The following is a 26,953-nucleotide window of genomic DNA, read 5'->3' on the forward strand; positions in this document are numbered from 1 at the left end:
GATCACACGCAGAACAAGCTCCCGGGCATCGAATTTGTCGAGTGGCATAAACACCATATGCAACCGACAACAGAACACTACCACATAAACACGGGAAGCCGACGATGGAGAAGCCGTTAATATTTATTCTCAAAGAAATATTTAAGTACATTTCAAATTTGAAGGACTCTGGTGTCTTTTATTTCGAGATCACATGAATATATCAAATCGACAAATGGATGAAAATATTTACTGTTAATAAATAAAGCATCTTCGATGAAAGATGAAGGTAACGAACATTGCTCAATCTCACAACGCCTATAAGCCGTGAGTCCTACATCTTGATCAGGTAAATGAAATTATCCGTCGTCAAAATCAATGTGCCAAGAACAAATCCTTAATACACTGTAATATAGCAGCAGGACTTACTAACAAAGGCAATAAAACAGTTGATAGGATTTTTAAAATTAATAACCCAAAGAGCTTTTGTTATCATATAAAAATCCACAGTGTATCTATAACAAGAATTGTTTGTAAAACACATATACCCCCGTTGGGCAAAATTGAAAAGGGTTATAGACATGCATCATTTAATTGATAGTAGTGCGAACCCAATTCAAGATATTAAGCAGATACTATCCAGTTTGACCCTTGACCTCTGACCATGCGACCTCAAAATCAATAGGAACCATCATCTACTCCTTAAGCTGTACCAGTGTACCAAGTTTAATGTCTGTCAAACAAAGAGTTTCCAAGATATTAAGCGGACAATATCTTTCTATGTCCAGTTTGACGCTTGGACTTTGACCTCAAAACCAATAGCTGTCATTTGCTTCTTACGATGTACCAATGTATTAACTTTGATGCCTGCCGTGCAAAGAGTTCTCAATTTTAACCCATTTTGACAATGTATCAAGTTCTTCTTTTTCATATTTAGCCCATCGTCTGGCATAATCCTCGACATAATTCATAATAGAATTGAAATTATGTCGCCAATTGAAAGACCGAGGTTCTCTGTATTTAGAGCCTTTTAGAATAAGTGAATTGAGGTCCTCATTTTCAACTTACTTACCTGAATAGCTCACTCAGTTAGCTGGTTGACTGCTGGTCTGTAGATAGAAGCTTCGGGTCTTGTAATAATTGCTTAGTACTAAAACTAGTTTTTGACTAAATGAAGTAGGTTTTAAAAATTTAAGTTTAAATTCATCATTGCACAAATCCCCCACTTGTCATCCATACCATATTTCCATGGTGTAGCATTCTCCTTAAGAGTACTATGGGATTATTGCGTGTACATACAGTATGGAATGTGGTAATAAGTTTCAAGTGATAAAAGGTAGACCAACTTGTTTGATGAACATGGTTACACACATTTAAATTATATTTTACTTAGTTTTACTCAGAAAACTTGGAAGTGGGAAAAATCTTTGATTGACGGAATATATCAGAGAGGGGGGGGGGGTTCGCTGGTTTAACATTGATACCATTCGGTCGGGTTACATGATAGTGGAATATCCCAATGTTACCAGTACAATGTATGATTAGTCTTTGTAATATAGTAAAGTTTCTTTTAGGTCACCTGAATCATTCAAGTGACCTATTGCTATCTGTTTTTGTCCGTCGTCGTTCGTCGTTCGTCGTGCGTTAACATTTGAACATTTTCAGCTTCTTCTCTAAAACCCTTGAAACAATTTCAACCAATTTTGGCATATAGCATCTGTGGGTGGAGGGAAACATACATTGTGAAAGTCGTGGTCCCTGCCCCCCTGGGGTCTTAGGGGTGGGGCAAAAACTATCAAAATGAGTGTAATTTTAAAAAATCTTCTTTACTCCTGGACATCAAGGAGACAAACTGTGGGCATAATTATAATGAGCGTTGAACCCTCTACCAAAATTGTGAAATTCATGGCCCCTGGGGCAGGGGTTCTTGTGTTAGGGTGGGGCTCTATTGGTCATATAGTGAAAATGTAGAAATTCTTTGAAAATCTTCTTATATAGATTTTATCTAAGGAGTAAATAACCGTTTTCTTTATGATGTCTCAGACCTAGGTTTTTTTTAAAAGGATTTTTGATTGAACATAAAAATGACACATGTACTTCATGACCACATAGCTATTCAATGTTTCTTCCATCCAAAAGTAAAATTCTTATATTTAAACACAAACCTAATTCAAACATTGGAAGGTTGTTACATGATACTCAGGTGACCTATAAGGCCCCTGGGCCTCTTGTTTTTTATTTTTTTGAAATTGCAATTTGCACACGAGTGGAGCATACTGCACATTCAATATAATGGTCCACACATTTTGATCTGATGTTGATTTTAAAGCATGAAATATTCGAAATATAAAGCTAAGACCATTACATTTACAGTTGCATTTTGCTACTAATTTTGTTACTTTCCAGAAAATCTAGCACTGCGGAAACCAGCATGGCAGCAACATGATTTTACTGGTCAAGAAGTGGACTGGGGAGCAGCGAAGGCAGTTGACGGAAAATACACTGACCGCTCAGGAGGAGGACACCAATGCACTCAATCTAATACTGGACAAACAACAGCAACGTGGAGAGTGGACCTTGGGAGTGTGGTCAGCATCAGTCACATTAACATTTACTATAGGACGGACAATAAGCCAAGTAAGTGTTGATTATTTTATTCACTATTTACCTAATTATATTTTGCAATGATTAGTTCTAATACTAACAAGGTTACGCACTCAATATCTAGGTAATTATTGAATTGAACTTTCAGTGATCGTGACTGAAGAAAATTTGGTACAAATTAAAGGATTGCTCTCTTGCAGTTTAACAGCGATGACATTCTACATATAAATCCCGACACGAAGTTTCTCTTAAATGCATTATATGAAATAATCCACTACTTAACGACTTATATCTGTCGCGGACGGAATTCGAATCCCGGCCTTCGCATGCGGGGCGAACGTTCTAACCTCTAGACCACCGCTTGAGTATGTTGATTTATTATATAGCTAATAGACAGTATATTAGATGTATATTATCTGCGTGAAATCTAGAGAATGTTAGCGTTTAATATCCTGAAAATTTATTGAAAGCTAACATTGCATTGCGTAAATTGTATGCTCACGAAAGATTCCGAGTATGAACGTTGAATATTGCTCTTACCGTAACGACGTAAACAAAACAATGACGAGTTTAATATTGAACAGTTAAGAAATGAATGCTGATATTGCACACTTTCACCTTAGATGCTAATATTAATGAATTCTCGTCTATTTTGAGTGAAAGGGGATATAATTTAACAATTAAATACTTTAGCTATATAATAAAAGGGTTATTGAACTTGCAAGCTCGTGCATTTTTACAATCAACTTGTGCCAATATTCACCAATATAAGTTCAATAACCCTATAAAATATAGATGACTACTTAACATTCCGTTATGATAAAAATTGCGACATTAGGGTTTAATGAAAAATAATTTACTATCACTTTACCTTACATTTAACGTTATTTCTGTTTTAATTTTGTCCCCAATACAAAAACCAACGTGCACATTTGTGATTCATTGGTAAAAAATCATTATCCCCCAAGTATAGGCCTTTCCGAAAACGTGAGTTATCTCGCTTTGTATTCTTACATTTAGTGTGAATATGGCAACTTCCGGGTAGTAACACACTCTGACTGCGCATATATTATAAGAGTTATATTAGTATGGGTGCTGTTCAAAATCGAAAACAGTTGAAATCATTTGTACGAGAGAGCTAGGAAATGTTAATGGAAACAAAAACGAATTTCTTGATCGAGTCGGGTGTGGGTTGTTTTTGGGGGGGTGGGTGGGTTAAAAATTAAATTGGAAATCAAGCAGACATTCATTTGTTTACATATGTCTCCAATAACGACTGACATAAATATTTTGTATGAAATCAGAACAGAACTTCTGATTCTCAAGAGATGATGGCATCTCATCAACTCAAAGCTCGGGTTTTTACGAGGATCGACACGTGTAAAGATCTTGCATAACATCCTCCCCCCTTCCAAAATTAAAAAAAAAATAAATTAAATTAGGAAATCAACACTCTCATTGTTTTATCGGGGCTAAAATTATTTCACCAATACCAATTGACTCTTTCAAAAATAAACCAGATTGCAATATTTGGGTAACTTTCTCCAAAGTACCTGGACCTGTTCAATTCTGTGTGCAAATCATTTGTACACTGCAGCATGAAGCTGGAATTGTTAATATTAATTGATATGTTTAAAATGCAGAAAAATAGGTAATTAAATTTTTTTATTTTTTTTTTAAAATTAATTTTGTTCAATATTGCTCGATTGATATAAATTATTTTTCATAGACCTGTGCGATCCCGCGGGAGGGGGGGGGGCATATTGTTAAATGTACTCTCTGGGGGAAGGTAAGTTTAACCTCCAATAGAATGCTTTTGACGTCTCTGTATCTTCCCTCTTTTATTCGTTTTAGCCCCCTTGCAATGTACTTGATTATGTATAGGCACGTATCGTGTCATAACAGAAATTGCAAGGACAGATTTAGACCCCCCCCCCCCTTTTCGCCACAAATTTGCAAAATAAATTTAATAAAACTCCAAATATTTTACCCAAAATGGCTGTATTTAGAGGTACACATTCTTGCCGACTATAAATTTAGGGCGTTCAATCATAATTAAGTTATTTTATTTTCGAAACATTGCATGTGTAAATGTCAGTTTAAAGATGGTTTGTGACGACGAATTTCTTTATGGTTATACTTGTATTTGAAACGGTATAAAAGTTGTGGGCAGGCAGCTGGAAATCTGTCAGTGGCCTCTCACTTACAAGTACAGGCTGGGATAAATTTTACTCGCCAATCGAAGAGATGGACATTTTCAAAATCCAGGTGTCAGTCCGAAATACCAAGACGTAAATCGTGGCAGAACTTTTATCGCTGAATGTACTACATTGATATTGAACAAGTAACTTATGATATTTTATTATAAATCTGACTGTATTAAAACACGAGCTAAAGATCCAGAGACGTTGGTGAAAACATCGTAAAGTTGGCGAATCGTGTATTTCATACAAATATGTGCATCAGTTATGTAAGATCCGATTTCATCTTATGTACTTTCAGTTCCTAGTGTATACACTACGCGGTTTGCTGGATTTTTCCTCTATGTGTCCAACACTACGTCAAAGGATGACGGCCATCTTTGTTTCCATGATATACAGACTACGGAGGGTACACCAATAGAGAACCAGACAATAAACTGTTCTGTTCATGGACGATATGTGATATACTACAACGAACGGAGGCGGGGTGTTACCTATCCTGATTACTACTGGCCGAAAGCATACAATGAACTGTGTGAAGTGGAAGTTTATGGTGAGTTTAATATAGTCTCCTGAATTATCTTCTCAATTCCAATTATTGATCGTGTGAAATAGATAATTCAATGACTGAATGTCTCTCTCCTAATACAGGATGCCCTGACCCAAAATATTATGGACTTAATTGTGATCAACCCTGTCCTGACGGATGTCAAGAGAAAAGGTGTGACGTCATTACGGGTCAATGTCTGGGGTGTATGCCGGGATATCAAGGTCCTCGCTGCAGTCAAGGTAAACATACACAAACACGTATCATGCGTTTATCCTATGTTATCAGGTATATCGTGTATCGTGTTTGCGTATACCAGGTATATCGTGTTTTGCGTATATTAGGTATATCGTGTATCGTCTTTTGCGTGTATCAGGTTTTCCTTTTATCGTCAAAATCGTTTAGTGCATACATTCGAAAACTACCGGGGTCGTATATTGAATATAATGAAAAAAGAGTTGTATTCGTGTTGTTAAAGATGTTATTTTTAGGAATTGTGGAAACTGTCTTTGGATTCTAATTCTAGTTCACTTAATGCATTGTTTTTATTCGTGTTGTTATTCGCTTTATGTTAAGTGGTTACTAACTTATTTCGAAATAAATAGATATTTTCGATGCGTAAAAAGTTCATCTTGTGACTATTCTTCCTGTAATTAGTAGATTTTTAAAAGACATTTCTTGTAAAAGTACAGCACAAGAAACATTCTAAATTACAAAATACCGTCAAATCTATTACAAAAATTCATGTATATACAAGTCCTGATAAATCAGTGGAATTCAGATGGTGTTGGAATCAAATGAAGTGGATTTTGGGGGATTTGTATCAATATATTTAAGAAAAAAAAAAAGAAACTTAACATGCGCCAATTTAATGCTAACATAACGCAGTTATCTTACATCGTTGACCGATTGTTTTCCTTTTGCATTAAACTGCACCTAGTATATTTATCTAACTCGTCGGGTTGCGTAATGTGTACATTATCAAATTCAAATATGAGGTGAAGGCATCATTGTTATAAAATGTCACATAGACTTGAGTTACATGTATCATTGATACTCTCAATGAAACATACAAACCAATAAACAAATCATAACTACCCTACTAAGACAAACATAAATCATGCTAAATTAAATTATCTACCGTAGAAAACCCAACGGAAATTTGTATCAATATGAATTACCCCTATTACAAAGAATTGAAACAAATGAAGTTGGAACTCGAAATCCCCTCATTAAAACAATCTAAAATTGCCAGTGGAAATGCATATCTCTATAGTTTATATAATCAATATCTTAATAATATTTTACCAGAAATGTACAGTACATTATATTGTCTTCAGTGAATACACCTGTATACTCCGTGTAACACGGAGGGCTTCCAAAGGTCGACTGAAAAATCGGAACTTCAATGTCGATTCGATGTATTCCTGTGAGCTCGGAATTGGGGACACCACGGGGTCGTCCACTTCTGCTTCATGCTTGGGTATTTTATTAAAGGTAGATACTAGCGTCAAACTGGCAACTCGGCTTGTTTTACAGGCGGGATTGTTTCGGCTTCTCCATCGTCGACTTCTCATGTGTGTCAGAGAGTTCGTATACAATACAGTTGTAATAATGAGCCTTGCAAATAAAGATAATGTTGTTACCATAGTTCCCAACCTCCAACATTCAAAAAGAGGGCCATGACCCTCTCTGGAAGGCAAACAATATGGTCACATTGTGTAACGGCATTCACTAGATATCTGTTAGGATTGCATGTGTTATAAGTGTTGATGTTTAAAAAATATTTGCAACAAAAATGTATATAATATGTTCTATTTTATTGAAGAGATGCATTGTAACTGATAGTGGCACATTTTAAATTTTAAATTTTCAAGACTGATATATACAAAGCAGACCATAATTTATTCAATTTACATCATAAGAGGGCACTTACTGTTTCATTGTATAGTTCAGATCCGAATTCAGTGTGCATATCCTTTACAATGTCAACAATTCAAAGATGATGGCAAGAATTACGACAGTAATTGTATGACTTTTGTGTCAAGTATTTTTTTATATGATTTTGCCTTTTAGCATGTGTTGTCAGATCACATTTAGATCCATACCTAATAGACAAGTGCGAGATACACAATTGACAATAAGCTTCATGCTGCCCCCAGTCAATAACTTTTTTTAAGCATGGAAAGTAATTTTCCCAGATTTGTTGGTAGGTAGAAACATACCAAGTATGGTTTTGTTTTTGTTGGCGTCTCTGCTGGTCCTGATAAGGGTCTGCTCTTGGTGGAAGCCATGTTACATAATGACTTTAATCGCCGATTTGTCGAAACAACTCGCAAATAATTGTTAACATCTGGTTCTCTGTAATGTACATGCCTATTGGCATTGTTTACTTAGATAATATTTCAGTTGAGCATCACTGAAGAGACGTTATTTGTTGAAATGCGCATCTGGTGCATCACAATTGGTACCGATTAAGTTTTACATTATGACCCCTGGGTCGAGGCCTCTGCTGGTGGACTGTTAGTCTCCGAGGGTCTCTACAGCCGGGTAGCTAAGTACTTTGTTACTAGCTTGAAAATACGGATGTATATTTAATTCCTGTTATAAAATTTAGAAATTCTTATCAAACTTGAGGGGTATCTCCCTCACGCATATCTCTTATCCTTAGACGAGTTTGACTCCACTTTTTTGGCACACTGTTTTTCCCTATAATAGCTCTAAAACTTCATTGCTATTTCGGATTTCAAACATTTCGGTTGAGCATCACTGAAGAGACATTATTTGTCGAAATGCGCATCTGGTGCATCAAAATTGGTATCGTATACGTTTTACATCAAAGCTTTTGTTGCAAACTGGAAATTTCTCACGCGAACTAATTTACAAAACCAAATCCAGAAATCGGATGAAAAATATGGCATGCCGGGTAATAAAAAAATAATCGGATTACCCGGAAGGGGTCAACAAATCGGGTGTAACCCGACAGAATCATGCGAGTTAGCAACTATGGTTGTTACAAGCTTGTCTGCTGGAACCAAAACACATTCTTCATCTGACCCATTTTATTCTTTTATCACTTCTGATTTACTAAACACAGAAGGATAGACGGTACACACTTTTATTTTTATATGTTTAATGCGGGATTTTGATATTTCTCTTATACACTGTACTTTTAATCCATTCTGTCGATGTATCAAATTCTTTTCCATATTAATAGATATCATAATCTTAATGATGAATAAGTACAATAATAGGTTATATACATTTAAACGGGGGCGTCTACTCTCGTTATTTAATTGTATGTATTTAAAAGTAGTTTTTTTTTTCATTTTTGGATTCAAATAGATCATGAAATTTGATAGCATTAAGTCTAGTACGAAATGTTCTGGTATATAATGTCGCATAATATCATTCAAAGCAGGATATATAAGATTATAAGACCCTTCAACTCCAATATCAGAGCTGCAAATATTCCATCATCTTTGATTTCCATTTATATCTAACCACTTCCCCGTTTGTATGGGTAATTTATGATTTGTAGCTCTAAACCTGGTTAGTATACAGTGATTATGTATTGAAATATTTGACAATATATACCCTTGATATCTACTGTAAGATCATTTAAATTCGTGGGGTCCAATTTTCTTGGATTACTGAATGTTTATGGGTTCGTGGGGACGTCATTTCGTAGATTTATATGTTTGTAAGAAAGATACCTCTGGAATGTAATTATGATTCTTTATTCGTTGAGGATATAAATTCGTGGGTGAGCGGTACCCACGAATTGCAGGAAAATTGAACCTCCACGAATTCTAATGATTTCACAGTATACATCGTATATATACAATTTCAATGGTATGTCAAAATGTCTGGTAATAAAAGTCTGATGATCAAATGAAAGCGCTTACGTTTTCATAGTGTTATCTTGTAATACCATATCCAGCTTATATGGAACATCTGGATAAATCCTTTAAGGAGTGTAGGTCAATGGCATTTGTAAAGCTGTCATACATTTTGATTAATTAGATAAATTAACAATACCAACACTACGTATGTGTATAACCATATTTTGGTAAAACTCCATATATTTAAAATGTCAACATTATTGAATTTACAAATTCTAATCATTATTGATTTGTTATCGTTATTGATGACACACATTAGATTAATCAAGATATGATTCAATATCTCCTTAGTTGAACTATCAAATCGTATCTGATGTTGTTTATGTTTCATATAGATTGTTATGTAGTTTTTTAATACTGATTTTAACTACGGATTGCCTAGTTTACGCGACTAAGACCATGGAAGGACGGCCAGTGTCTGGTCAACAGATAATGCTTAGTCCTAGGTATCCCACAAGTCCATGTATGTCCTATTCTCGATTCTCGGTTCGTGATGGTGCGCTTGCAGATGTGTTACTGATTTTTTATTTTTTTTTGGGGGGGGGGGGGGGGGGAGGGCACTCGCATATCTGATTGCACATATATATAGCTACAAAAGTTCGTTGAAATCACCAAAAAGATCTCTTGAATTGTACAATTATTTACACGAAAGGCAATTGTGAATTTCATTAATTTTATGGAATATTTGTGTTACATTTTGTAGGCTTCAGCGTGGATATACTTTTTAGCATTTGACTATTACAAACTATTTGGACACTTTCAGTATGTGCTGTACAGACATACGGACTGGAATGTTCTTTATCATGTGGTAACTGTAGTGATGGAGAGACCTGTCACCATGCCACCGGCATGTGTCCAAGGGGATGTAACAAGGGAGTGGAGGGGGACAAATGCCAGACACGTGAGTTCATCGTTTCTGTTTCCCTGAAATATGATTTTCACAAACGGTATTTTTATAGGATGTGTTCACTCACGATGAATATAACAACGTGTTAGACAATTTAGCAGATTTTGTCATGACATGGTCATCTATTGCCAAGGTCATATCCAAGAGGCTTGTGGGTTCGAGTCTAACGGGGATTTTAATTATTTTTCTGACTACTTTACAAAATAAGGTAATTTTGTATTGCACATATCCTCCACTTTCCATCCATGTTAGATTTTTCTGGTGTGCTACTCTTCCTTCACGCCAGTGATTCGAATACTACTCGTAACTTGACCGCGCCAGAACTTAAAACATAAAAGGTGAAAATAACGAACAGTGATCAATATCCGCTTGATATTTGAAAGCCATTTGCTTGACAGATGTCAAAATTGTTCTATTGGTTTCCCTTAAACATTAGCTAACCCTTCCGATCTTGAAGTCACCTCGTCAATGGTCAAGCGTCACACTGACAATTAGACATATAAAGATATTGTCTAAACGATATCTTGTGAACTTTTCGCATGACGTATTCAAAATTTTGTACACTTGTTCTCCTGAAGTAGCCATGACGCCTGCTGAGTTTGAAGTCACAATATTAAGGGTCAGACTACGCTGGGACATATGAGGATATTTTCACCAGTATCGTCAAAGTCAACTACTTGACAGACATCAAACTTGATACACTTCTACACCCAAAAGAGCAGACGACCACTATTGTTTGTAAGGTCATAGGTCGTATTACTATGGAGGGTAATTTTCGTTCAATATATCATGATCCCTTTGAATGGTACACTGGTACCCTTTTGAGGAGTAGAAGATCCAAACTTTATCATGATGACTTCTCTTCAATTTGAATCGCACCATGTCATCAATTAATATGAAAATATTGATAATTGTCATTATGACCCTCTACCTGAAATAGTTCAAACAAATAAATATTGTTTATTAGTACAAACTCTACATTTAAAGTTGATTTTTTTCAATATTAGCACACAAGAGGATTGTGTTTCATGACTTCTTCATATTCATGAAGAATACTCAATGGAAACAAAAGCAACAAAAACATAGCATAAAAATCAAACCATGGAATGTGCAAGTATTTGCATATACACCCAGTCGTGTAGGTTAAATGCGGTTTCACTTGTTTCATACCAATTGTTTGAATAATAATTGTAACTAGAATTGCCCCGTTCGCCGGAACAAGATATTATAAAGGTAATGGTAGTTGTAACCGATCAATAGGACATGCTTTCTCCTCCCAGACAGGTCACCCCACACCTGATGTTAATAAGGATGTATGCATGTTCTGCTTTAAATTCTGTATGCATTAGAATATATATGAGATTGATCATTGTTTCATCTTTTGGTGCAAGGCAAGGACACTTATATGATTTTCTTAATGTTAAACGCTTTGATTGGCAAAACATGTTGCTATACAATTTACCTTTCTTCAAAAATAGCATGTCAGCCTGGTTATTATGGGAAGAACTGCGGACAGAGATGCAGTGAGAACTGTAAAGTGACAAACCGCTGTAACAGATTTACAGGGGATTGTGACAGGGGCTGTAAACCGGGATGGAAGATACCAACATGTCTGGAAGGTAACTGTATGTCGGAGGGAATCTAGTTAAAACAAATTGGCGATCAGTGTTTGAAATGTTTTATTTTCAATAACGTGATGCATGATATATGGTACATTGTATATCCAGGGTTCCGTGTTTTGTATTGATTATAAGAGTTATGAGATTAATCACAGTTTTTTTAATCTTCATCTTTCATGATGCAGACAATCTGATTAAAACCAGATCCTGAGATCCGCTCACTTAGATCGCTACACTAGGATCTGACGTAACCCCATATAGGGTCACGTCCGCATGACCTTTCGTTAAGCCAATCAAATTGACCCTGTCGATTTATACCATCGATAATTTTTCTCCCATGAACCTTTGCGTCATTATTTACGTTAGAGATCAAAAAAATAAATAAAAAAAAATGGCTGCACGTTTGACAGACGACTGCACACCCTTCAAAACATGCGATTTAAACAACGTATGTTTTCTCTGCGGGTTTTCTTTCATTCAAACACTCAAAAATCCCGATGGAGTTCACAATTCAAGGAAAATGGCTGCGATTGTTTGATTTGAAAGAAAACATATCGCAGTTAGATTCGACGTCACAATGCACCATTTACGTCGACGGGCGTTATATTCCTCGCGTTATTTAAGTAAACCATCTTGAAATCTATTCAATTCGTACCCGTCCCTATTCATACATAAATCTGAATTCACAATTAATTTAATTTGGGTATATTTCATATTGTACGTTTTGTTGTTTGAAAGAACGGAATAGATTAGGCATTATTGCGAAAGTTTAAAATTCGTTATGCGAGAATATACAAATTTACAGTGTGGAATAAACTTCGAGGGATAGAGATGTATTTTAAGTATCCTTTGGTAAAGGGAACTTAAATTTGTTCAATCGAAAGAAAATATCACTTATAAAAAGACATTGTTACATGTTAAGCATATTCTTCTCAAGAACCACTGAACCAATTCGAATAAATTTGGCACAATACATCATGGCATCAAGTTTACTTCGAAGGTTACAGGCAGATGTTTTCAGATATTTACATTGCCCTATTTTTGATTCTCTGTTCTTTATAGTATTTATAAGATCGGTTATTGTTTGTTACTATGCCCTCTTCAAAGAAGAGGGACATATTGCTTTGCACCTATAGGTCGGTCGGTCCTTATGTCGGTCAGTCGGTCGGTCGGTAGGCCACATCTTGTCTGCTCAATATCTTGAGAACCATTCACGTGGTGGTAATGATATTCCATATGTGGGTTGGTTATGAGTAGAAAAGGAACCCTAGTAATGTATATTAGGTCCAAATGTCAGGGGCCAATCTACTCTAAACATAGGACGACATTGTCACCTCAATGTCATCTTGAGAAGTCTCTGCTTACCAAACATCAAACTTGATACACTGGTACATCCTAAGGAGTAGATTACCTCTAATGATTTTGAAGTCACATGGTCAAGAATCAAACTGGACATAGGAATATGTTGACTACTCAATGTCTAGATAACCCTTTGCTTGACAGACACTACACTTGGTACATTAGTACATCTTTAGGAAAAAATGACCCCTATTAATTTTGAGGTCACATGGTCAAGGGTCAAACTGGAAAAGTAATATAATGTCCTCTCAATATCTTGAGAACCCTTTGCTTGTCAAACATCCAATTTGATATTTCTTATGTGCGTTGGTTATGAGTAGAAGAGGACTATTGTTTTGCAAGTCAAAGTTCGAGGGTCAATCTTTTTCTGGATATAGGAAGACATTGTCCGCTCAATATCCTGAGAAACCTCTGCTTATCAGACATCAGACTTGATACACTGATAAATCCAAGGAGTAGATGACCCCCTTTTACTTTGAGGTCACATGATCAAAGGTCAAGGATCAAACTGGACATTGAAATATACTGACCACTCAATGTCTAGAGAACGCTTTGCTTGACAGACATCACCCTCAGTACATTGGTACATCTTATGGAGAAGATTACCCCAATTAATTTTGAATCCACATGGTCAAAGTTCAATGGTCAAACTGGACATAGGGATATATTGCCTGCTCAATATATTCAGAAACCTTTGGTTGACGGACATGTTCAGAAGAATATGACCCTAAATTGATTTTGAATTTACATGGTCAAACATTGTTTCCTATAATTTGGGACCTGATTGATTGATTGACACCAAGATTGGTAGACTAGTACAGCATACATGTAGAGAAGGAGAAGATTACCCCTATTGAATTTTAGGTCACTTGGTCAATCTACTCTTGACATAGGAAAATATTGTCTGCTTCATATTTTGAATTGGTGATACTACTATCAATAAAATGATGCATGTGTATAATTGCACCATGGAGGCATACATATGTTTTACAAACATCTTTTATGGGGTTAACCACAATCCAATTTTCCTTCTTTAAGCTACAACATGTAAAGAGCTAGGTTACAATTTTGAATTATGTATAGCCAATGATCATTGATTGCATACAAGTTCACGGGTTGCCTAGCCCTGTGGCATTATCATAGTTGAGTACAATTGGTGGCAAAATGAAAACGAAATGTCAAATGTCTAAGAAATCACAAAGGTCAAGGTAGAAAAAGATTTTTTTACCGCAAAAAGAAAAAGCGGAATGGGTACATATATTTGCGACGATGTGTTGATACGCATATATGATTTAAATTGAAGAATAAAAAAGTTTCAAACGTGTAACAAATTAGTTTTTAGTCAATAATTCAATGAAAATGGACATAGATGCTATCAATCCTGTAAATTATATTACGGGTAAGAAAATATAAAGTACTGGCAATAGCGCTGAATTTCTGACAGAAGGTACCGGTCATACTGCTGTAAGTATCAATCAAACCAGTAAGTTAGGATTATCACGTTACATGAAACTCTTTTTAAATTGAAATTGATCTTCTTCTCAGCATTGTCTGTCCTTTTGAAATTCGTCTTCTTTCGGAGTGAATGCCACTTCGATATACGTTTGTGAAATTGCCATTTTCTGATAAACATAACTTTAAAAAGTTGTACGTCGGATAGTTATGCTATTACGAACGACTTACTGGTAGGATAAGATATGCTACACTACTAGAAATGGGCCTAAAATTTACGGCTCTGTAAAGAATTGCAAAAATACGAAGTTGAACATTATTTTCTAATACTTGATACCCATTAACCTCCTAAGAAAATAAGCACTTGTCCCATGGGGCAAGTAAGCATTGAGTTTCATTTTTCCGAACTGGGTTTTTACTTGTATTGGGCAATTGGACAACCTTTAATATCGATCTCATTGTTTCCAGATTCTTTCAAATTCGTCTAATTAATATTGAAAAACTGGGTGGACTTGATAAAATATTCTGCCCTTTAAGCACGATTTCATAGATAGTTGTGTTCAAAGCATAGCTAATGAGTTCACAGCGATGCCATGAAGGAGCGCTGAATCTTTCAAAAGGTGTATGTTGGGTAACCACTACGATTTGACATATCTGGGTAAACTTGAAATAAATGCCATCATAAAGGCTTTCACATCTGCTTTGTACTTGGATGGAAGGCGAAGATAACGAACAATAACTCCTACAAGCGATACGAAATAGAGAGTTGGACAAACACATGCCCCTGGATATATCATATGTGGGATGAATTGCCTTGGAATAGTAAGCATCCCCTGTCGACCCGTCACACCCGTGATCTCTATATTTAGATAAGATAAACGGGGTTCCGTAGTCAAAATCCGTGTGCCTAGAGCGGCCTAACAATCGATATGAAACAAGTCCGACAGCATTTGACCCAATGAGAGGTTGTATTGGTAAACTAAATTGTTATAACTACCATGGATGTTGCAAAATCCTGACTTTACATAAGATATTTTATTGAATATATATGTTAACAGCAAAGTAAGAATTCAATCTTATGACAGCAGCTTCTCCTTTCTCAACTTCCCATAATTATGTAGGAATATTCTAATATCAAGTATCTATGATGTTATGTGTCTCAATCGATTCAATACGCAAAATACATATGATAGTATAAATTTGGAAAAATCAATCACCTTCAATCTGAAATCGATTGCTTTGATAGTGTTTCCGTCCTGCAAAATATACTTTGGGGTGTACATGATGACTTTAACTTGATATTGGTTTCTTGCAGAATGTGACGGTGGGATGTACGGCGCAGGCTGCACACAGAGTTGCGTCCCCTGTCTACACAACAAACAGTGTCACCATATTAATGGCACGTGTTTGAATGGCTGTTCTTCCGGGTATCAGGGATGGAACTGCAAGGAGAGTGAGTTTTACATGTAATATGTATTTATTGTAAGACTACATGTAATTGGTATATGATAGACAGGTACAAATCATGAAGTACAGTTACTTCGTCGAGATAACCGTCACAAAACTTAAAGTGTTAGAAGTAAACACAGTGATGCTGTGAAACTCAGAAGCGTTTATGCATAAATAATGAAATGACGTACATTGTGAAATTATTTTTATCCAAGCTATCTATTCATGAATATTTGCAAAACGAAAATTGATGACAGAAAACGAGGCATTTCATAGTTTGTCGTGAATAAATGTTTTGCCATGTAAACAAAATTTAGAAATGGCAAAACACGTAGATATCTGCATATACTACATTTTATCCCATACGTGTGGTGTATATTGCAAGTGAGATAAAGCATTAGCTTTATCACACGCCCGTTTGATAAAGCACTTCTGGTCCGAACTACTGTTGACACTGTCCCCGCCTGGATGACATATTTTCTGTGTTTATGGATATTGACGCAAGAAATAAAGCGTATAACTTGTTATTCTGCATTTATTTAGAATTTCCTTTATAGCAAAATTAAAATGATGTTGCCCCCACTGACATATACTACAAGTTACCGGCCATAAAAATGTTAACTCGATCAATAACTACTCAAAAATTAAGTCTAGAAAACAAAAAGATGTTCACACTATTATCATCGACAAGGAATCAACAAGTCTACTAGACAAGCCTAATCGAAAGTACCTCGTCATGCTGCGGTTCCAAGTATTCACACGCACAGCCATATTGAAATGTGATAAATCTCAACAGCTTTACTTACTAGGATTAAAATGCCTCAAGATCTCCTTTTGCCCTCAGATCCAAAGAAACCACGTGAATAAAATCCAAATGCACAAAACACTTTTACTTTTCATTGTAAACTGTTGAACATTCTACATTAAAATATTACTTTCATTGATCGTTGTTAGCCTACATATGTTTATTTCAAAAAGACGCCGACATCAAACTTCTATCAGAAGGTGAGACATACGTCAAAAAAATAAATACTCGGTCATTAGTTGTTAATTTGTTGGAATGGGAAAACTATTATTAATTATATTATAATCCCTTCTAAAACAATTTTCATCCATTATGTCTTTGATAAAAGTACCCTTTTGTACTGTATTGGATGGAGTTTATGCACACTATTTTTTTCCCGCGTAAGGCAGACCGATAAATCACGACGTCAAAACCACGGATTCAAAATAAATTCAATCAGCTGTTTTTACCATAGTGGGGATCATCTCAAGATTAAGCGAAAAGAAGACGTACAAAATAAATAGAACATCTATACATGTAGTTGCGCGTTTTGATATTTTGGCTTATCCAACGAGTTGATATGGTGTATTTATTATAGATAAACCATATCAACGCGTTGGGTAAACCGAATATCAAAACACGCAATATAGATATCCTCTATGTAGCTCCGTTGGACGTCTTTGTTACTTTATAAATTTGATACGTATGATGTATTTATAGTTATAACATTTAAACGTAAATAATGTAATTGAATAGAATGCCCCAGTGGATATTTCGGTATCAATTGTGAGAACAGGTGTACCGTGTACTGTGGTAGCAATGGAAGTTGTGATCAGGTCACCGGAATTTGTGAGAGCGGATGCAAGGAGGGGTGGAGCGGGCCTCTCTGTGGTACAGGTAACAAAATAAAGAATTATCTATCTTTCCGTCTTAATTGTTTGATAAGTGACGGCCATCTGTTTTATAATATGAGCAAAATCCAAGGTTTTTTTTCTCTAATGATAAAGGGAATAGCTATTATGATGATTGAATTCCACCCTGAAATCAGGGATCATGAAAATTTCAACTTTGGTAAATCACTACCTGCTCCTATAAGTATATGCGTTTGAATGTTTTACATATAAACACAATTTGATTAGCCATCTTTATAGATAATTTGTATGTTCAGACAAACGAAACACTTCTCGATCTATGTTGAATAAAACTTATCTTACAATACAATGCTAAATTAAAAGCTAACACTGATAACCCTGCATTTATCCGTAGTTTGAATATTTGTAAGATTGATCAGTGTTCATTAAAAACAAGAAGTGTATAAAATGAATTGGTCTACGACTTAAACAATATACATGATTCTAACTTGTCTTTGAACACCGTAAAGCCTTCATTATGTTCTACAATACCACCATGTAAATTACTAAAACCAAAATTACATGCACCACTTTCTGAAACTCAAAACAAAATCTTAAACAAACTCCGTTGACTTAAAAAAATATTCTGAATAAAACAATCCAAATATTCTTCAATTGATATTTATACAAATGATACAAAGGACCAACTTAAAGCTGCTGCTTCTGCAGTAATCACAAATGACGTTTTCTCTGCACGACTTTCCAATGAAACAGGAATTTATAGCATGGAAGCAGAGGTCATTCAGCCTGCCTTTGAGTACATTACATTTTTATAATGAAATTTTACTATATTCTCAGACTCTATCTTGTCAACAGTCAATATGCAACATGGACATTGGTCATCCATACAATCTAGATATTTCATACCAGTACTATCTTCTTCCTAAATAAGGTAAATGGTTGAGTTCTGCTGGATTCCGATTCATGTTTGTATCTACGACACCACCACAACACAATTACAAAAACACTTTAATTGAATATTGTAAATAAAATAAATATGGAGTACTCTGTGATGTCTTTGATTTTGAGTTAATTTACTGGAACATTTAATCGACATATGAATGCAAGTGAGCATTGTATATAAATAAGCAGTCCTAGATCCACTGATGCCTTAATTTGTTTTAGTACGGTTTTGTTTTAGAGGTATTATCTTCCTCTATAGTTTGAAATGAATTATTCCAATAAATATCAAAGTACACGAACTTTTAACACTTCTAAATTTTGCAGCTTATCATTCATTATCGCTGATAGAGTTCATTACCTTTATTTACAAAAGAGCTATCATTCCGCGCTACAACTTGTACAGATGACAACACCGCCATCATCATAAGTCTTGTAGTATCTATTATCATAGTGCTCATCGGAAGTGTCATCAACTTCCTGATGTGGAAGAGAAATCAACGTAAGTATAAAAATAACCCAGATGTATGTATAATACAGGAAACAATTATAAAGATGACGATTGTCTTTGCTTCCCAGATTATCCTTAATATTGCACAGTTAAAACAAACACATAGAAAGCGAAATATTAATTTCAAATATAAAGTGAATATCAGGAACAGGGATAACAAACACATAACCCTGGGTACACTAGAGGGGGATTTGGTGTCAACGAGGAGTAAGCAATCCATGTTGTTCCGTCACACCCGCCGTTAGCCTGTTATCTCGTCAATCAAAGTCAGTTACAGAATGACATATCATTTGTTATGAAACTGAACAGACAACTTTTAAACTATTGACAGATTGTACTTGCAAACTAGATCATTATCAGTACAATATAATTTGCGAAATGTTTACTTTAAACGATACTTTAGAAATCCCTGCAGTTATTTGACAGCAGTCTGCTTCAATTTGAAATTGATCATACGCAAAAGATACTCACATATATGAAATCAATCAAGAGACACAGACAGCAACATAATCAATTAAAAAAAAAAGACAAGTGCCGTATTGTAAGTTGCACTACCTGTTTATATCAACTCCAAAATGTCCTCACATTACAAATCGTGTGTACTATTATATAATTCTTAAAGACAGTATCCATTACATATAAATCGCATAGACAACTGTGTAACAATACTTATGTTTATAATATTGTTATTTCAGCAGGAAACGCAAAGAAAGGGTAACTATCACATTTCATTTCATATTTCATTTCTGTAAGACACGTTTAAGAAGTTGATCATTAATCGGATGCATCACAAGGTATCTTTTATTGATTTCAGAGAAAACTGTACAAGTGAAACAAGGAGTGCTCACAACTCAGGTAAATCCATCCCCTTATCACGAAGTGCATAATTTTAAAGATTTCGCAGACTTTATATTAATGCGTTCAGTTTGTAGGCAATCATTGTTGATGGAGTGCATATCATTAATAATCTAAATATTTCATGTTCAATAATGAAACTAATTTTTCGTTTTCTGTTTACTCTGCTCTATAACGTGTTATGTCAAACGATGCTTGATTTGAAAGTGGACTGACGAAATGCTGTAATCAATGGAGAACCATACTTGCACAGATTCAGCACTTGAAATATTCTTATACAACGTTACTCACCGTCAAATCATGTTACATTTTTAGCTCTTCTGAGCCGAAGGCTCAAAGAGCTAATCATATGGCCATATGTCTGGCGTGTAGTGTGCGGTGTGCATCAACTTTTTGGAAAAAGGAATATATCTCAAGAACCCCTTGGCCAATTTTTGTCAAATTTTCACAGGATATTTTTGCCCAAGGGCTTTCATTTACACTAAAAATAGGGTTGTGGCCCTTTAACAAGGGGAGATAATTAGGAAAATGCAAACAAAAGTAGTGGTTGCTAAAAAGTCTTCTTCTCAAGAACCACTGGACAAATTATCACCAAACTTTAGCATAATGATCAGGAAATGGTGTAAATGTAAAATGGTTCAAGGTATCATCCTGGGGCAAATGGTGTGGTCTCAAGGTCACTTCAAAATTGACCATCAATTTTGTTTTGTTAAAACTTTAATATTTTGCTTAGCATAAGGACTATGATCATCAAATTTTGTCAGTTGATGCATCTTAGTACCTAATATCATGTTGTCTGAAAAGTAGGTCATTGTGATCTACTTTTGAATTTCGCAGGCAAGTATTATTGAATGGATTTTGATGCATATCTTGGATATTTTTGAACCTATATTCATTAAAAGTTGTCAGTTGCGGATCATGGGACTTTTAAAGTGCTTCATGTGAAAAGTATGTCATCATCGCCTTTATTTTGGATGTTATGGCTAATCATTTATGAATACATTTTAGGTTGTTATTTCAGATACCGAGAGGTTTAGAAGGATTAAACCTTGTCTACGTCTAGAGGCTTCAAAATATATTTATAAAAAAGTAAGTCACAGTGACCTACTTTTTGAATTTTGCAGACATTCAAATGTCACATTTTCAATTTTAGATGCATATTTTGGACACTATAAAAGCTAGGATCATCAAACTTTGTCAGTTGATGCATCTTGAGTTTGACCGCTATATTTTAATATTTCAGATACTATTTGACTTACAATTATCAAACTTTGTCAGTTGATGCATGTTGAGTCATAAGAGTGTGTTGACTAAAAAATCGGTCGCCGTGACTTATTGTTTTGGATTTTGACGGCTAAATTTGAATATTTCAGATACTATTTGACTTATAATCATCTGAATATTTTAGATACTATTAGACTTCAATTATCAAACTTTGTCAGTTGATGCATCTTGAGTCTTTGGAGTGTGTCGACCAAACGTAGGTCACTGTGGCCTTCTTTTGGAATTTGACGGCTATATTTGAATACTATTTGACTTGTCACTTGATGCATCTTGAGCCTCCAGTGTGTCGACCAAAAGTAGGTCACCGTGACCTACTTTTGGACAGTTACATTTAAATTTTCAGGTACTATTTGACTTAACATCATCAAACTTTGTTAATTGATTAATATTGGTTAGTGAGAATTATTGCCTGTTCTACAATGTATCAGAATAACGATTCTAAGCCCATGGGGCTCTTGTATTCATATGTGGAATCTTTAATTTCTTGCTGAGCTCCAGATAAGGGGATGTTTCCCACTTATGCATTGTTTTGTAAAATATGCAGTGAAAATAAAACAGACTGTACACATACCCATTGAATTTGTAGATAGGTATAACACTCTGAAATTTAGTCTCTTCCCATAAAATACTCATGATTTTGAAAACGAATTCAAATTAATATTGATTTCTGACTTTTCTTGAAAGGCAAATGGATTAATACAAATATCTTTGCACCTTTTGCTGGTATTCTGAAATAAAATCTGCAATGATTTGGAATTATCATTGGTTTCTGTTTTTAATTTCCATTTTCCTAGTAAACTCAAAAAAGAAGAAAATACTCCCTAATTCTGGAAACTTTCAAAGTGAAGTCATGGTCATATGGTGGTTATTTCTTTAAATTTCAATTACAGGAAGTGACGTTTGTTATTTCGATATCTAGTCCTTATCATGTAAATTATATATGTCTTCTGTAATACAACTGCGACATGTAAATTGTACAGATGCAATGTTATGGAAGGAGCACTTAACCCCTGGAATTGTAAATTATTAAACATATGGGATATTTGCTTATAATCACTTGTACGATTGATCATATATCTGACACGTGTCACAAAACTGTGGTAAACAGTAACGTCAACATATCTTCAGTTTGTTCATCTAATCAGGTAGACATTCATATATCTTAATATGTATGAGAGTTAGTCTATATAACATTTTAAAACTTGATACCACATGCTAATTCTACTTTCGTTTTTTTTTTTAATTCATGTAATAATTTGCTACAAATGAAAATAAATTACTTGCTTGTCTGGTCAAAGTAAACATTGTACTTCAGAATCTGTGTATCACCCATAAATCACGATTTTGAAGTATGCGTCTCATACACTTAAAATATTGTGTGATAGAACACAATGACCGGTGTGTAAGTTTCCAGAATAAACTCTTAAAGATGCTTTCACGGACAAGTGAACTTTGGTTATTGTCTCCAGTCATCTGTAGTATAAGCTGTTGTGATTTCTGAGAATTGAAAACGCTGAAAATATCGCTGTGATGCCAACTTTACTGCATGCATTTGAATTTGAGATGTAATGCAGTATCAGGTTCCGATGCTGTTGCGTTTGTTTTCTGCAATTTCTTTTATAAATCAACATTTCGCATTGAAACTCGGGTCAAATTATTTTATTTCATTCTCAGATATACCAAGCGGTTCAAATCGGTATGTATGTCTTGAATTGTTGAAGGAATGAGCTTAATATTGAAGTGGTTTATAAGCAAGATTACCTTATAGCATTTACTATCCAACATTGTAGTAATATATTGGAACTACGGTAGAGGACACATTATACTAAACAAATTATTCCATTACTTAAATTAATGAACATAAGAATGGAATCGGTAATTTTCAGAAAATCTTAAATGAAACCGAAATGTGTACCACATGTACTTCTCAATAACAGGGTTGGATCCCCGTATGCAGAACTGGGAGACCTTGCCAAACCGAACACGTATGAGGAACTTCACCATCATACCGAATCTACCGGGAAAGTCTAAGACGAGTTATTTGTACTGCAGTTATTTCCACCGTACTTAGTTTTCTATGATGAACTTTCACATAGAACGTAGCCGGAAAAGTCTAAGACGAAGATATATATTATTTTTACTGCATTTATTTCCACCGTATTTAGTTTTCCATGATGAACCTTCACATAGAATGCAGTACATTTTTGACGTCGAACGTCCAATGCATTTCATTTCGTTGTCCACAACGCTGACCGTTGATGAGTGTGTTGTTATTTTGAATGCAATCTAATGTCTCAATGATTTATGAACATATGACGGGAGTACGTGGGATAAAACTGTTGAATAATTACTTATATCTTACATGAACGGTGTGAACCTGTCTTTATATATTTTGAATGTATATATATATATATATATATATATATATTGTTGTATTATCATTGGCGCCCTAGCGATTATAGCCCATGTCAAAATGACCGTGATTAACTGAGAACTCACGGGAAAACATGATAAATTGTAATTGTATGTATTGAAATCTATCAATGTTATTTTCATTAATTTATTGAATCATAGAAGTACTTGCGGTTTTGGCGAAATTCTGCCAAGTTTTTATGGGGAAAAATTAGTTTGCGTTGCAGATATTTTCTTCTTTAATTTTTAAAAGAGTAACTCATACAGGTAGTTACTCTCAAACACATATGGAAATCAACTCATATATACGCATGCGTATTACATAATCAAATAAAGTAAGGGTCATGAAGCAATTTATGATGTTTCTATGGTTTTGTATGGATAAACCACTGAATTTTAACACCTCTTTCGTCGTCGTCCCGAATACTTTTTGTATGGATTGAAAATTTACGAAAAAACTGACAATTCCTGTTAGTTTCATCACGGACGACGATGGAAGAACGGTTAAAATATCAATTGAAAGATGCTTACAGAATTGTCATCATGACGTAATTTCAGGTGATGAAATGCACACTTCTTGGCAGTTGAAGAGGAAACGGGAATCATTAGGGTAGTAAATGTGTTTTCAAAAAATATATGCTTATCGGATATTCATTTAAAGGGTTTGACATTTATTGGAAACATAATAGTAAAAAAAAAAAAAAAATTCCGGATGAATTTAAGCCAGTCTTACAGACGTGATTTCATATTTGTTGTTATTGCCAGTGTAAAGAGAACGGTGTATAGATAGGACGCACCACCGCTTAATGATAATTCATGTTACACGGTAGATGATCAACATTTGAATAGTTTATATGATGATGAATGAAGCACTTCACAAACAATGTATTTGTTGAAAATTTTACCATTATATTATCTATGTGGATGCATTTCACTAAACATAAAATAACATGTGATATCAACAACATACGACGATATTTCACTTAGGCTAATCGCAGCCAATGCGCGTACGCACATCAGTGATATATAGTGGACGTTCATATTTTGAATGGGTAAAACAATAGTTTGAAAAGAAAGTGTACGATTTTAATCCACGAATATAAAATTTTACGTACAGTATTTATAAATATACAAAACGCGTACAGTATGCCATGAAAATGCATGTGGTACAAAGTGGTGCAAAATGCATCAGCTGTTTATTTCTTTTATCGTAACCGACAGTGTTCTACTGTACATACGATGTTCACAAAATATTGCGTTCCTTGGGGAACAATAATGTACTTTTCTTTTGTGAAAAAAACCCTGATAATGTGTAGTTAAGATTGGGATTAATATACATGTATTCCTTGTAATGAAAGGTGAAGATAACGACCCGTGATCAATCTCATACCCCCTATAAGCAATACAAAGTAAGTAGATGGACAAACACGGACCCCTGGGCATACCAGAGGTGGGATCTTGTGCCTAGGAGGATTATTCACTTTTTGACTGTCTTGTATTATACGAAATTAAAAATATGTTACTTAAGAGTTGTTTTTTTAATAGGATAATGTTACATTGTAATGATATTTTGCTATATGCTTTACTCGTATTACTTTTTTTTAATTTCATAATGCCATTTAAGGTTTGAGATAGAATATAGGCAAGTAGATAGGGGCAGCTGGAGAAGTTGATCATGCAAAAACATTTCAATTGACAAGCAAAAAAAAAAATGGGATTTTGGTATCGTTGGGTAGGGGTAAATGTTGATTACTTATATCCATTTCATCACTTTACAATTGCATTTAAACTTCCTTTCTCTACTACTATAAAAACGGTCCAGGGGGCGGGGTGGGCAAAGAGGGAATACACAACAACTGGACATAGGAATATATACATACTTATGATACCCAGACTTATCTATTGAGTCTTCCGTCAAAATTTTGGTTCCCCATTGAAGATGAAATTGAATATTACGTTATGTATAGATGTAGTTTATGTTTGAGTAATTTGATTTTCTTTATGAGGGGGCCGGGGACTGTAGTTTATATTTGAATGTTCTACTTGGGTGAGAGTTAATATGTCTTCAGTTTTATGTCCTGTTTAAACGATCGAATGTTTTTGTATTTCATGACAATGGGGTGCTCGAGAAAAGGGCGTTTCTTAGGGCAAAAGTTGATACAATGACACAGAATTACGTCCACCAAGTTTTTGAACGTACCAGCTTCGTATGGCTCAGTTGCAGAGTCCTGAATATCTTGACTATTTCTTTTCTCTCCGAGAAATTGTTGCCTAATCGGTCAGTCATTGAAGAGAGAGAGAGAGAGAGAGAGAGAGAGAGAGAGAGAGAGAGAGAGAGAGAGAGAGAGATGGTGTGTGTGGAAATGTTTGAGAGAAGGTCTTTTGAAGATATGGCGAGTTTATGAGAGAGGGGGTAAATATTTTGACTTCTACGATATAGATATGTTTTATGTTTTTTTGTATGTTTGTTTGTTTTATGCTCCTTCGAAAACTTTTCACTTAAAATGAGACGACACCAGTTGTACATGAAGTGCTTAAGGTCGTAGTATTGAAGTTCCATTTATGTATCAACGCCCGCCGTGACGCGGGACCTTCTTTTTATGATCAATAAAAAGTAAAGATAACAAACAGTGATCAATCGCATAATTCCTATAAGGAATACAAAATCAATAAAGAGTATAGGACAACCAGGGGAAAGGAGCATATGCATGTATACGTCTTGTAGCTTTGGCTCGGTCATGGCATGAGCGGGGTTTAAACTCACGACCTCCTGGTTATTGAGCGAACGGTCTGCCACTGAGCTTCCACGACTGATATTGTGTGTTCCTATTTTTCAGCAAGTATTGGAATAAATGTTGTTATTTTTCTGAGTATATCACCTATAAAATGACATTCCACTCCAAATACCAAGCATATAATATTGGAATGTATAAGCCAACAATCAATGTTGATGATGTTTATATTCTCAAAGTTGTTGGGGTATGTCTTATGCCAATTAAATAGAAATACCGAATAATTCCGTTATGTTCCGATTCGGGAAAAATTATATTGGTGATAACCCATGCTTCTTAGACAATCTGTAAGCCACCTGAAGTTGATGTCGCCATTTTTTTAATGATTGCAAGATACTAACAACTATAAGCATTTTTTAAAACTCCGCCACAATAAAGAAAATTTGAGACAGAAATGATAAATTGCTCTAAAATATCGTTACTGGTGAAAAATATGGGGTTTTTTTTGCGTTTTTATCATTATATTTCTACATCTGAAACGT

General features: G+C 34.9%; 2 protein-coding genes across 2 annotated transcripts; both read left to right on the forward strand.

Annotated features, from left to right (window-relative positions):
- The first annotated feature begins 255 nt into the window (after nt 1-255).
- On the forward strand, nt 256-11,788 carry LOC130049719 (laminin subunit beta-1-like). The gene is made up of 6 exons (XM_056147665.1): nt 256-268; nt 2,386-2,616; nt 5,086-5,337; nt 5,436-5,573; nt 10,000-10,137; nt 11,622-11,788. Exons 1-6 carry the CDS (start codon nt 256-258, stop codon nt 11,786-11,788), a joined length of 939 nt encoding a protein of 312 aa, XP_056003640.1.
- Nucleotides 11,789-15,839: 4,051 nt separating this feature from the next.
- LOC130049115 (multiple epidermal growth factor-like domains protein 10) lies at nt 15,840-24,032 on the forward strand. The gene is made up of 7 exons (XM_056146326.1): nt 15,840-16,026; nt 17,563-17,703; nt 18,994-19,119; nt 19,824-19,842; nt 19,943-19,983; nt 22,942-22,963; nt 23,205-24,032. Exons 1-7 carry the CDS (start codon nt 15,903-15,905, stop codon nt 23,296-23,298), a joined length of 567 nt encoding a protein of 188 aa, XP_056002301.1. The 5' UTR covers nt 15,840-15,902; the 3' UTR covers nt 23,299-24,032.
- Nucleotides 24,033-26,953: the final 2,921 nt, after the last annotated feature.

This window comes from Ostrea edulis, chromosome 8 (assembly GCF_947568905.1).
Source record: "Ostrea edulis chromosome 8, xbOstEdul1.1, whole genome shotgun sequence".
In the NCBI taxonomy this organism is placed as follows: Eukaryota; Metazoa; Mollusca; class Bivalvia; order Ostreida; family Ostreidae; genus Ostrea; species Ostrea edulis.